The sequence below is a fragment of the Odocoileus virginianus genome, chromosome 8, assembly GCF_023699985.2.
Source record: "Odocoileus virginianus isolate 20LAN1187 ecotype Illinois chromosome 8, Ovbor_1.2, whole genome shotgun sequence".
In the NCBI taxonomy this organism is placed as follows: Eukaryota; Metazoa; Chordata; class Mammalia; order Artiodactyla; family Cervidae; genus Odocoileus; species Odocoileus virginianus.
Genome location: NC_069681.1, coordinates 31,301,165 through 31,315,356, shown reverse-complemented (window position 1 = coordinate 31,315,356; position 14,192 = coordinate 31,301,165). Strand labels below are relative to the sequence as shown.

General features: G+C 44.5%; 1 protein-coding gene across 1 annotated transcript in view; it reads right to left on the bottom strand.

The window, feature by feature from the left end:
• The window catches only part of SLC10A2 (solute carrier family 10 member 2), a 50,514-nt gene that overhangs the window by 34,126 nt on the left and 2,196 nt on the right, over positions 1–14,192 (bottom strand). The window contains exons 2-4 of the mRNA XM_070471118.1: positions 8,055–8,173; positions 3,286–3,374; positions 1,728–1,903 (exon numbers count right to left, since the gene is read on the bottom strand). Of these exons, the coding sequence (XP_070327219.1) occupies positions 1,728–1,903; positions 3,286–3,374; positions 8,055–8,173 (384 nt within the window). The remainder of the gene's footprint in view (positions 1–1,727; positions 1,904–3,285; positions 3,375–8,054; positions 8,174–14,192) is intronic.

The window sequence follows — 14,192 nt, the reverse complement described above, 5'->3', positions numbered from 1 at the left end:
AAAAAAAGGAGATATGAGAACAAGTACCTATATATGTTTGTATATCTGTTTTAATGCATTTATTCACATAGTTTTATTTATATTAGAAAAACATGTAACTTATTAATATATTATTAGATAATATAGATATTTTATCTTTTTCTCTACATATACATAGATGAAATTTTAGTCTAGTCACCCTAATGATTGCTATAGTAATCAGGAAATGGATATGACCCTCTGTAAAACCTCTATGATAACCTAGAGAGGTGGGATAGGGAGGGAGGTGGGGAGGATGTATAAGTGGGAGGGGCCATCAGCCTGTGGCTGATTCATGGTGATGCATGGCACAAACCATCACTAATTGTAAAGTAATTATCTTCCAAATAAAAATAAAATTAAATTAAAAAAACAAACCTCTATAAATGTTAAGTCTTGTGTAAACAAAAGCTGCTGCTACTGTTTTCTCTTCTTTACATTAAAAAAATTGAGGTTTATAATATTTCTGGCCCAGAGGAACAAGGAACACCAGTTAGCTTATTTTGCCTTCTGAGCAGTAGAAGATATCTTGTCATTAATTCTATAGTGCACATATGTATATAATTTATTTATGTTATATTTAATATATTGGATAGCATTCATTTATAAGTAATATATACTTATTCAACATAATACTGAGTAAATTTTATATACAAAAAATTATAAAATAAAATTACATTCCAATGTGCTGGTTGGAGATGAAATATCCTTCCTTGTAGCAGGCCCACATGTGCTGAAACCTGTGTGGATCATGAGTTCATCCCGCTTCTGGCTAGAGGAACCCTTGTAATGTGGATGCTTTTGTGGAAGTGATTTTGTTTGGAGAATAAGAGTATGTGATCGCAGAAGAGGGGAGGTTCCAGGAGGATTTGAACAACAAGAGGCAGTCAGTGTTGTCTTTCTAGGGAAGAGGCATAATTTAGGAAGGAATGCATCTACACAGAATGATGTATTCAGAAACAGGGTGAATGTTATGACAGGTGAGAAATTTTGAATTTGCCTTGTATTTGCAGCTGTTTTAGGTTGAATTGAGTTTTCCTAGATGCATATGCTAAAGGTCCTAACCCTCAAGACCTCAGATTGTGACACTGTTTGGAAATAAGGTCATTAAAGATACAATTATTAATGGTGAAGACAGATGGTTTGGATGTACCCTAGTTCAATATGACCAGTGTTTTTATAAAAAGGGGGGATTTGAGTGTAGAGAGAGCCATAGAGAGAAAGCAATGTGAGGAGAAACAGAAGATGCATCTATCAGCCAAGCGGAGGGACCTGAACAGACTCGCCTTTATTCCTCATAAAGGACAGAGCCTGCTGACACCCAGATTCTGAACATCTATCCTCTAGAACTGGGAGACAAATTTCTGCTGTTGAAGCCTCTCAGTTTTGGGTACTTTGAGCAGCCCGAGCAAATGAGTTGGGCTTCCCAGGTGGCTCAGTGGTAAAGAATCTGCCTGCTGATGCAGGGGATGCAGGTTCGATCCCTGGATCGGGAAGATCTCTTGGAGTAGGAAACGGCAACCCACTCCAGTATTCTTGCCTGAGAAATTTCATGGAGAGAGGAGCCTGACAGGCTGCAGTCCACGGCAGTCCACGGGGTTGCAAAGAGGTGGACACGACTGGGTGCATGTACACATACCCACACAGAGCAGAATACAACGGCTATTACAGAAGAAAATTCCTAGACTGATTTACTAAAAACACCATACCTGTGCCAGGACTGACCGGCTATTCTAGCCAGAAGAAACCCTAAGGAGTAGCCAGCTATGGGAAATATGGTTCCTATGATCCAGAGTTTGGGCTCTATGATCCAGGCGCTCTGGTAGAGCACGCCTCCAACCACGGCTATGAGCACTATGAGAATGGCGCCTGTGATGGATCCAATCTGGAAGAAAGACACAACAGTAGCAACAATCGTGAGTCAAAGCAAACTCAAGTGCCCTTTCGGGAGAAGAAGCCCGAGGTGCTCTGTCCTGGGAAAATGAGAACAGTGACCCCTCTGTGTGCTCTTGCCCGGTGGTCATGGCAGACCGGTGGGAAATGCTGGTGCTTGCCCCACGCTTCCAGTTATAGGAAGATTAATGGACACGGAGTGCTGTTAATCTCACTTAGCCCGAAGAAGATGTCCTACTTGCAAATCATCCTTGTCACAGGGGAGAACACACTCCAGGAAGAATCAGAAGACCTGGCTTCCAAAGCCACCTCCCCCTGCCTGCCTTCCTTAGGTCAGTCATGAAACCTCTCCGAGTCATAGCTTTTTCATCTAGGATTGAAGATGAAATCCTGCCCTAGTCACCTTATATGATTGTCTTGGTAATGAGAAAATGGAGATAAAACTCCATGAAAGTTAAAAAGGCATGGGCGAACCAAACCAGCATTATTGCTTTCTCCTTTTCACATTAGAAAAAAGAAATGGAGATGATAACTTTTTTGTGTGTGAGAGGAAAAGAAGAACACTAAATGGCTTATTTTACCCATGGGAAGTGGAATCTGTCCATATCTATACATCTTTTTTTTTTTCCTTTTGAGCTTTTAATTTTGTATTGGGGTATAGCCAGGTAACAATGTTGAGATAGTTTCAGATGAACAGTGAAGGGACTCAACCACACATACAGTCCATGTCTATATATCTGTATCATCTATCTCCATCTCTTCTGGTTAGAACATAGTTGGTAAAAGGGAATGAATGGTTACTTATTATATATATCACCATTTGTATGTGTGTATATATATATATATATATATATATGTATCATTTTCTATCTATATATGTGTGTAATATACACACATTATATATTTAATATATTTTTTATATCTATATATATGCACTTACCCATACACACACACACACACACATATATTTATATAAATATAAAATCTATCAATTGCCAGGCACTGGATTGGCCATACGGACACAGGGATGAGAAAGACATGACCTATTTTCCAAGACAGCTGTCTCGATATATTTTATAATACAAACCCACATAGCACAGGTAAAATAAAGTGCTGTGGGTGTACAGAGTAGAAAAAAGCCAAGAGGTGACATTTGAATGGGGTGAACTGGGACTCCCGAAGTGTGGATAGAAACTTGCCATGAGGACAGGGAAGGGCATCCCAGAAGAGTGGGCTGCGTGTCTACTAACGAAGGCCCCTCAGAGGGGGCTTTCTGACCCAGTGAGCAAACCAGCTCAGTCGGCGGTCTCTGCGGCGCACACGGTGGGGCACTTGAGCGTGCTGCCCTTGCCATGAGTGACATGAGAGTCTTACCTTAAGGATGATCTTGGCTTTACGGGGCCACTTGTGGTTAACATACATTCCAATGGAGACGGGAACGACAAGCGCCACCAGAGATATACCTGAAGGTGACAGAGAGCAACGTGATCGGCAGAACGCAGCGCAGGCAAGATGAATGCAAGAATGAGTGGTCTCCAAAAGGTTTAGGAGAGAGAGCAGACTCCTTTCTTGAATACACGAAATAATCAAAAAACAAACAGCCTCCCCCAAACTCTACTTCTTCACCTACTTCAGCAAATAATTCATTTCTGGTGGAAAAATTGATTGTATTGATGATATAAATCCTTGCCCTAAATCCTAGATTAATGTTTTTTAGACTTCCTTATAGAAAAGACTTCCTTTTTTTAGACTTCCTTGTCAATTGATATCTTTTAGTTTCAACTTGTCAGAATCTTGGCTTATTTGGCTTTGGAGTCTTTATATCCTAGTGAAAAATATCTTTTCAAAGTGTGTGTGTGTGTGTATGTGTGTATTTTTGGGGTTTACAAAGATGATATTTAACATCTGTTACTTCACAGTAGTAGAAATAAAAGAAAAAGTTCAGGATTCTGCAGGCATTCTGTGGCTAATGACTTTGAGTTAAGATTGACTAGCGTGATTCAAACCTGCGGCAGAAAGGTGAGACAATAGGCTGAAAAAGCATGCTTTAAATTTTCCATGAGATAGTATATTTGGCGACCTTTCAAGTAATTATAATTCTTCGCAGGAACGTGCTCACCCAGCCAGATAAAGAATCATACTTCAATTTCTCTGTGTTAAATTTACTGCTGTTCTTGCGACATGTGGTTTGTTTCTCCTTATTATTTAACACTCATTTGTCCAATGGCTGCTTTTATATGATATACCACCAAACAACTTGTAACTTTTCTCGCAAGCTGTTTCTTTTTCAAACATCCCTTTGAAGCACTAGGAGAAAGTGGAGTCGAATGATGAAATTCTGAGAGTGGGAGTTGCTTGGTACTGAAGTGGATTGAACTAGGACTGGGAAATGGATTCTAGATTCCAGGGCTGTAAATGTCAATTTAAAACGAATATAATAGTGATGAAAACGTAATGTCTTTGCAGCCTTCTGGCCCTCCTGGCAGTATAAGGGTCTGCAATGACTTTTTCCCAGAAATTACACAATGGGATTAAGTGTACCAAGAGTAGGAAAAGAAAAAAAAAAATACGGATGAAAGAATAAGGAGAAAATGGTGGAATAAAGGAAATGAAAAAGGGTCATCGATGGACATACTGGTAAAGGCTCCTAGAAAAATCCCCTTTGGGTGTCCTTGCATCCTGCTCTTGAGAGAATCATTCTTCCTCTGGGTCTCCAGACTGCTCCCTAAAGGGGTGTTTGTCCGCCTTAAAGGAAAACCACACTGATGCGTACCAACCGTCCTGTAGTGTCTTCCATCTGGGGGCCGATGCTGTGATTGGAATGTGAGTGTGATTGGGCTTTGGTGGTGTATTTGTCATGTGTCAGGTCTGTGCAAAGGCAGCCCAGCTCCGTGTTCGGCCCCTCCTTGCCAGGTCTTTATCTTTTGGGGGCAGCCGGAGGCTGCAGGATACACACACAAGCAGGACCAGCTGCTGACGTCGATGGCAGAGTTGCATTTCCTCTCTTGACCCATACGAGACTGCATAAGGTTTGAAAGTTGACTCGAAGTTGGCTGGAAAAGACACCCTTTGCCCTTCGTCTCTCTCAGGGTGTAGGACTCACGCCTGGAGAGGTGGGTTGTTGTCATTGTTTACTCCCCAGCAGGCTGGATCTTGTGTACCTTATTCCCGTGTGCCTGAGCTCTCTGTGGCAAATACCTATCTATTTAGATGTGAAAGCATCTGCTTACATTCATGCCATTAGAACCGTAACTGGATCTTTAATCAAGTTTATGCGGCAGGTAGAGGAGGGAAGAAGGGAGAAAGAAAAAAGAGAAGGAAAGAGAATGGGGAACAGAGTCACGTGGTGGAACCTGGAGTCAGACAGACTCAGAGCAGGACCTTATTCACAAGCTGTGAGAACTGTGAGTTCTTTATGCCTCTGAGTCTTAGTTTCCCCGTCTGTGGAATGGGTAGCATTCTGTCTAACGGTGCTGATGTGAGAATCCGATGGTGAAGTGGATGCATGGTTCCTGGTCCTAGACTTCTTCAAACGCTTTGAGGGAGGAGGAGAGACAGCAACTTGCTGCAGTGTTTGAGGTGTTACTGGCTGTGCAAGCCGCCTCGGTCTCTGTCGTCGAGGTCTCATCCTCTGACGGGACGCAGGGCGTGTTGGCTGAGTCATCAGAACGTCGGCAGCATTGTATGGGAGCTGGGCACAAAGGCCCTGCCCACGGAGCAGGGTGAGAGCAGACCGGAGGGCTACTCCCAGCTCCCCGGTCATCCTGGACAAATTAAACATATGCCCTGGGCCTAAATTGCCTCGTTGAAAAAGTTGTGATAGCATCTTGCTAATTAATCAGGTTGTGTGTTTTCCACATTAAAGGATAGCAAGAAGGTTAGGTTGGAAAACATGCCTGGACAAAATGGTGAATAAGCGGAGTTAATATCTTTGTTTGGCAGGCTCTCATGGAAAATTTTTTTAATCTTTTCCTCTCTGTTTCTCTCCACTTCTGTTTTCTTTTTTTCCCTTTATGCCTTGTATGATGACGTCTTTCTCCTTTGAGGTGCTGATGATTCTTACTTTCTTTTCCTTGCTATCAATCATTCACACTGTAGTTAGAATTTCCCCATGTTGCCATGGGGGCATTTTCCAGAAGGGAATGAATATTAAGAGGTGGATACTTTCAGACTTAATTTTTTCTTAAACAACAAGTGATTTAGAATTAAACATTCTCATTCAGCAGACAGGTTCTGCGAGAAGTGTATACCACTCAACAAACTGCACTGTTCAGGAAGGTGTCCTCCCAGGCAGCACACGGGGTTGAGCAGTGTGAGGCCCAGGCAGGTGGTTGTGCAGAGCCACCTAAGGCCTGCTTACAGTAGATGACATCTGGCAGGAAGGAGTTCCCTGGGGTCAGTAGAAGGACCACAGGGGGGAAACCCCATACTGAACAGGTGTGCCAAAAAGAACCACTTTTTTGGGGGTAGAGGAGGGGTTGTCTAATGGCCATGGTAGGAATAAAGAGAAAGTAGAGACCATCTGAAGATACTACAATACAGGTTTTCCCCAGGGGATGCGCCAAAGTTTGTTCTAATTCAGTTGTGTAGACCTGAATCACGCTTTTTTTTTAAATCACAGAACCAATCTTTCTTAGAAATGGAAGCCATCCGGGACAGCTTCCCATGCCAACAGGAATCCTTTTTACAACCAACCATCTTTCTGAGGCACCGTTCAGTCTTTGCTCACGTGCACCCTTCCATGGGACCCCCACACCTCTTTGTGGCAGCCCATTAGGGAGACACGTGTCTCCCAGGTCAGCAGAGAAAAGACCATTAGCATACCAGCGATGAGTCCTGAGGTACTAGCTCACCCACATCTCAGCCTCGATGATCCTGGTTCTGGCAGATACCTGCTTTGCGTAAACCAGGAGTTATCCTGTCCTGCCCTTGAGCCCACGTTCCACCAGGGACCTAATCTCCCACCATTATTTGTTCCCCTACAAACAGAAAAAGGCCCTTTGCGTGTGGAGGTGACCATCTGGGAGCTGAGATGAGTGGACACAAGAGTCACAGCTCGCACATTTGACTCCTGGGACCTGAATCCAAGCTGGGTCGGTAGATCAGCTGAATCAAGACATGGTCCGCAGGGTACAGTTATAAACAGTGTGTTTCACCTGAAGGCTTCTCATGGCTGTTGCTTACTGGATGCCCTATTTTGAAATCATTAGTGGAATGTTTTTTTGGATTTCTTTAACTTGAGCGTTTGGGAGCAAATTCGCTCCCCCTGGATTAGCTGTGTTCTGGGTCATGGGAAGGACAGAACCTCCTGTGGCTCCAGTCTCCTCAGGTCCAGACGGCTGTGCCCAGGGGTCCCTCCCATCAGCCCCTCTCCCTGCTGATTTCAGTGGAGGACAAAATTGACTCTCCCATGGGCTCAAGGCTTGGAATTCAGATTCTGCTAATCCTCATTCAAACGCAGGCGAGACTTGTCCTAGAGTCCTTTGTTGTTGTTCAGGCACTAAGCTGTGTCTGGTTCTTTGCAGACCCATGGACTGCAGCACACCAGGCTTCCCTGTCCTTCAGTATATCTCCAGGAGGTTGCTCAAACTCATGTCCATTGAGTCGGTGATGCTATCCAACCATCTCATTCTCTGTGACCCGCTTCTCCTGCCTTCAATCTTTCCCAGCATCAAGGTCTTTTCAAACGAGTTTGTTCTTCACATCAGGTGGCCAGAGTATTGGAGTTTCAGCTTCAGCATCAGTCCTTCCAATGAACACTCAGGACTAATTTCCTTTAGGATGGACTGGTTGGATCTCCTTGCAGTCCAAGGGACTCTCAAGAGTCTTCTCCAACACCACAGTTCAAAAGCATCAATTTTTCAGCGCTCAGCTTTCTTTTTGGGTCCAACTCTCACATCCATACATTACTGGGAAAACCATAGCTTTGACTATACGGACCTTTTTCGGCAAAGTGATGCCTCTGCTTTTTAATATGCTGCCTAGGTTTGTCCTAACTTTTCTTCCAAGGAGCAAGCCTGCACAGACTATAGAGGGCGTGAGAGGTGAGGTCTAGCTGAGGCTGAGCCTGGCCTGAGAAGCCAGCCAGGGACAAGCAGAGGGAGGCTGGCCAGGCTCAGGGTCTGGCCCGACGAGTGACTTACCTATGTTATCGTAGGGAATCACGATCATCCCCGAGTCAACCCACATTTTGGTGTAGATTAACAGGCACAGTGGCATCATCCCCAGGGCGAGCAGTGTGGAGCAGGTGGTCATGCTGATGCTGGAAGGAAACGGGCAAGTTGACACGGCCCCCTGGGCTTTCCAGGGAAGAGGTGGTTTCCTTTCTCAACCCATAATCAGAAAGTCCTGCCAAAGACTCTCTCCAAGCTGCACCATCCGGTCTGATGGATGGAAATATACATGTCTTGTGCAGGTCACACCAGGGACAAGATGGTGAAATCTCTACTGAATCCCTTTCTATTTTGTCTCCCTCCCCACTGCTTCCCGGGCCTCCCCTAGTGGTTCAGACATTAAAGAATCTGCCTGCAATGCGGGAGACTCAGGTTCGATTCCTGGGTCGGGAAGATCCCCTGGAGAAGGAAATGGCAACCCACTCCAGTATTCTTGCCTGGAGAATCCCATGGAGAGGAACCTGGCGGGTTGCAGTTCATGGGGTTCACAAAGAGTCAGACACAACTGAGTAACTAACACTCACTTTCCATTGCTTCTCAAGCATCAGAGAAAATATTTCGTGACAACTTAAACTCATGTTAAACAAGGTACACGGTGCTTGGACATGCCTCCCTGAGAACCTCCAATCAGAAAACAGCAAACATATTTACACCTGCCAAGACGTCACGGGCTTTGGCGTGTCTGTCCAGGCCAAGATGAGATGGATCTCCAAAGCCCCTGAAGGAGAATGCATGCCCAAGGGAAGAAGTCTCAGTGTCTTTCCTTAAAGCAGACAAATTATTCCTCGACTAAAGCTTGAGAAAAGGAGAGGAAACCGACTTCAAAAACCAAAGAAACCAGGAGAGCAGGCAGGGTGGACCTCGTTTCTACTTCTGCTAAGAAATTTAGCAAATGGAGTTCAGCAGAACCAGGGTCTGGGACTTCCCTGGTGGTGCAGTGGATAAGAATTCATCTGCCAACGTGGGGGACATGGGTTCATTCCCTGGTCTGGGAAGATCCCATAGGCCATGGAGCAACTGAGCCCAGATGCCACAACTACTGGCCTGAGCTCTAGAGCCTGGGAGCCCCAGCTACTGAGCCCATGGAGCATGATGACTGAGGCCCAAGCACCCACAGCCCGAGGTCTGCAAAGAGAGAGGCCCCGCAAGGAGAAGCCGGAGCACTGCAACGAAGGGTAACCCCCGCTCGCTGCAACTAGAAAAGCCTGCACAAGGCCACGAAGACCAGGGCAGCCAAAAGTACAGAATAAATAAGTAAGTAAAATTATACAGATAAAAACTTAAAAGAGAACCAAGGTCTGGAAGTCTCCTCCCAAGAGCACCGGCGTGTGAATGAGCGGGCCTGGCTGAGCAGGAGGACTTTGGCTCTGGAGGTGGGGGGCGTGCAGTGATGCTTCTGCAGCAGCACTGTAGTGGATGGAGGAGGGCATTCGGGTTAAGGGGTCTTCCAGTCTCTGCGAGGTGCTCGGGGCATGGTGGTGCTGGTGCACAGTCTCTCCCCAGGAAATGGGGCCCTTAGAAGGCTGGGCCCGACCCTGGCCGGCTCGGAAGTAGGGGTGGCAACCTCCGCGACTCTTAGCTTACTTGACTTCTCTTGGCCAGTTTGCTTCTCTGTGAAATGAAGATCGTAATCGTTACCACTCACAGGATGAGGGACCCGGTGTGTCCAGCGCTTAGAATGATTCCAGGAGCTCGTTAAAAGCCAGTTAGCCCTAACACTGTCTGGCCACTGGGTATGTGTGCGTGTGTGTGTGTGTGTGTGTGTGTTGTGTTTCGGCACAGACTTTTCTGAAAGGCCCTCTAATAGTTGTAGCACTGAGACTATCCAAGTAGTAATTTCTTAAAGGGATTATACGTGGACTTCAAGGAAAATATTAAATTATTTATACCATCAGCTCCCTCCTGCTCCAAAAAAGCCCCCCAGTTTTTGCAAAATAAAGAATAGGGCAATGTTTATCAGGGGGCTTAACTTGCCTGATAATCTTTTTTTTTTAAACAACAGAATGAACTCATTTAAAATATGTTTAAAGGATTTAGAAAAAAAGATTTGTCTTAGTACAGCTAAAATAGTGTAACAGTAACCAATGCTGAGGACGTACATAAAGTACTTCCAAGAGGTTCAGTCTATTATGGTGACAGGTTGCCTTGACTTAGATTCACAAGAGGATGCTAAAGGCAGAGCTCTATGCCAGAATAATAAGTTAATTTGTCATAAACAGTTCTTGATCCTACTTATAAGTAAAATCCTGGAGTTCATAGATAATTTATCCCCCTCTCTCTTCCTTTGTCATTCTCTTTTTTATCTTTTATTTTAAAAAATAAGTTAGCATAGTTCTCCCCATAATAAAATTACTTTTATTCCAGTACACTCAATATGCTTTCCAGAGTGGAGATGACGAGAGTGGGGTGGAGAAGGGGGCAGTGTTCATTACCTGGATCACAGCAAAGAGAAAGGTGAGTACCTTCTGTTTTCACCATGAGAATGGCTTTTGGGAGGAAGTCTGTTTCTCTCCTTATTGTTCTTTCAAATTTCTTTGTGAAAGCTTCAATTCTGACTCACTGCTAAGACAATTTGTGAAGCTGTATCATGGTTTTGAGTTTGGCAAGAGCAGCTTCACAGAGGCCATGAGAAGGGCCAAGAGAGGAGCTGGAGACGGGGACGGTTTAGATTTAGTGGCTACCTGGAGCATTAAACACTGCAGGGGCCATGAGAATAGATGGCTTGAACTACTCGAAATGAGATGAAAACCAACTCAGATAAACAATTTTAAGGAGCAATGTAGGAGGATAAATTAACAAAAGGAAAAAAGCATTTTATATAAAAAATCAGAAGTTCTGCAAAGAGCAAGGAGGAGAAGAGGACGACAGAGGACGAGATGGTTGGATGGCATCACCAACTCAACGGACATGAGTTTGAGTGAGCTCTGGGAGATGGTGAAGGACAGGGAAGCCGGGCGTGCTGCAGTCCATGGGGTCACAAAGAGTTGGACACAACTGAGCAACCGAAGAACGGCAACAACGAACAGCAAAGAGGCCAACGATGGAAACACTCTACCATGCATTTGCATTTACGTTGGAATAAGAGAAAAGATAAGAATAAAACAAATCTCTTGGTTTAAATTCTTGTCTTAGCCCTGTTCACTGCCAGGGAGAATTTGTTCCCTTCTTGTTTTCTTTTAGGAATTAAAAGAAAGCAATAAATGAGAATCCAGTGAATGTTGAGGAATTTGGTGAAGTCAGTGATGAAAAATGCAAAAGACTGTAATCAGAAACGAAACACCAAGTTTGAAACAGCAAAAGAAGATATAGGTGAGGCTGGACAGTGGAAGGGATGACATAGTATCAGCATTGAATGGAGGTTCAGAGTCTGGATAGGGATAAATGGGTAGATCTGGATTCTGATTCGGACTCTCACATACACTGACCGTTACCTCTGTCAAGGTTTGGAGCCTTAATTTCATCATTTATCAAATGCAGAAAGTAGTAGTATTAATACTAACCTCAGGGGATTAGTAGATCAGTAGAGGATTAAAATACACTGGTTGGATGGCATCACCAACTCGATGGATATGAGTCTGAGCAAACTCTGGGTGTTGGTGATGGACAGGGAGGCCTGGCATGCTGCAGTCCATGGGGTGGCAGAGTCGGACACAACTGAGCGACTGAACAGAACTGAACTGAACTTATACCGTGAGTGGCTCCTAATAGCATCTACTAACTGTTTGCCAGTAAATAAAAGGAATTGCTGCAGAGAGAGGCAAGGCTCAGTTCCTTTGAGGGGAAAAATAAAGGGAAAATCATACAGTGTTGAATTAATTCTTAAATGAGAGCTGGACATATATGTGGTTGAAATGGGAGGAATTTCTTTGACTTTGTGATAAGCCCAAGGGTCAATCTAGAACAACTAAAATAAACAGTGAACACAAAGCTGGAAGATGACAAATATAATGACGCCTGGATAAAGAATAAAGGAAGTGGTAGGAAAATCTAGAAACTTTTCCTAGTTTTCTTGAAAATTTCCTCCTTTCCTAGAAAATAATAGAAACAAGTGTAGACTGTGCATAGCAATAAAGGAATGAGGGGGAACGGGAGAAAGGGCGCACAGGCAGCAATTCCCCAAAGAAGTGAGAAAAAAGAAAGCGGGAAGGAAAAATCCTTTGGTCGTGTGGTGGTGGTTTACTTGCTAAGTCTTGTCTGGCTCTTGGGACCCCATGGACTGTAGCCCACCAGGCTCCTCTGTCCATGGGATTCTCCACGCAGGAATGCTGGAGTAGGTAGCCATGCCCTTCTCCAGGGGATCTTCCTGACCCAGGGATCGAACCTCATCTCCTGCATTGCAGGCGGTTTCCTGCATTGCAGGTGGATCCTTTAAGGACTGAGGCACCAGGGAAGCCCGTGCGGTGCGTGCTCAGCCATTGTTAAAGAAAGGGGAGATTCAAAAGCAGGGAGACTTTGCGTGTAGAACAGACCTAGGGGGTGGGGGTCTCTGTGTTCATTCCCAGAACTGTGAGCCTGGGCCTCTGACAAATTCACCTGAAAACACTTCTGTTTCTCCCCGAAACATTTTGTGCCTAATGCACCCATGACAGTGCTAGAACAGGTGAAAACACCTGTTTCCTGATCAGATTCCCACGACAACTTTCTAGGCTGGAGTGAAGGAGCTGAAATACTACTTGCTGTAGATCAGTGAGCAAGGATTCCATTAGCAAGGTCTCTATTTTGTTGTGTGTGTGTGTGTGTGTGTGTGTGTGTGCGAAGTCACCAGAGACTGCAAATTGATGACTTCCCTGGTAGCTCAGACAGTAAAGTGTCTGCCTACAGTGCAGGAGACCTGGGTTTGATCCCTGGGTCAGGAAGATCCTCTGGAGAAGGCAATGGCAGCCCACTCCAGTATTCTTGCTGGGAAAATCCCATGGAGAGAAGCATGGTAGGCTACAGTCCGTGGGGTTGCAAAGAGTCGGACACAACTGGGTGACTTCCCTTTCCCTTTCACTTTCTCAGGTTTTGGAAGAGACGATGGGGTGAGAGAGAGAGAATTTGATTTCCCCCTGAAACCACACCCAGGAAAGTGAAAGCCAAACGATATTGATTTGCTCCTGTTCTGTGCCATCTGTTCAACTAGTGTAGGTACCTGCTGGTATAATCAGTCACATCTCGGCTGCCATTGCTAGAATTTAAGCGGAAATGGAGAAGCTAAAGTGCCCAGAGGACAGAACTGGAAATACAAATGTTAGATAGAATTGTATCCACACAAATGATCATGAGACTTTAGTTATCCACTGCTCACAAGGAAAGAATAAAAAATGTTGGCAAACCATTTCCCAATAGCTGAAATGTCACTTTCTTAATTTGCTCTAAAGAAAATCTATTTTTCTGAAGTTAGAAAATATATTTAGAGATATATTTTTCTAAAATATATTTTCTAAAGAAAAAAATATTTGAACAGTTTTTCCTCTAACAGATGCAATGCATAATGCAATTTATCGCCTTCATTGTGGTATAATTTAACCTTTCAATGATTATTATTCCTGATACCCTATTACTTGTTCCACTAAAATGCAGTGGTGTCTTCTGGGTGATGGGTTCATACAGCTGTCTGTCCCTAAAAGATCTGAGGGCTTCCCCGGTGGCTCAGCTGGTAAAGAATCCACCTGCAATGCAGGAGACCTGGGTTTGATGCCTGGGTTGGGATCCCCTGGGGAAGGGAATGGCTACCCACCCCAGTAGTCTTGCTTGGAGAATTCCATGGACAGAGGAGCCTGGGGTCTACAGTCCATGAGGTCACAAAAAACAAGAGCTGCTGTGTTTTGTGAGTTGTTTTCTTCACCTTGGAGGCATTTTAAATTGAGGTCAGGATTTTGGGCCCACTTGCTGCCATGAGACACAATTCTGCCCCTCTAATACCTTGCCCCCCCCCACCCCCAACTTCTTGTTTCTCATCCTCTGTGCTGGGTGAAAGCCCAGCAAAGCTTGAGAATTGGGCAAGTAAGTAGGTCCTGTGTGAAGAACGTCTATGAGATCAAGTAGGATTTACTTTGGGTGTGCCATGTCTTTCGCTGGGTCTTGTTTGAGTTCCAGAGAGGTGAAATTGCTAGAGAGGTAAGATGA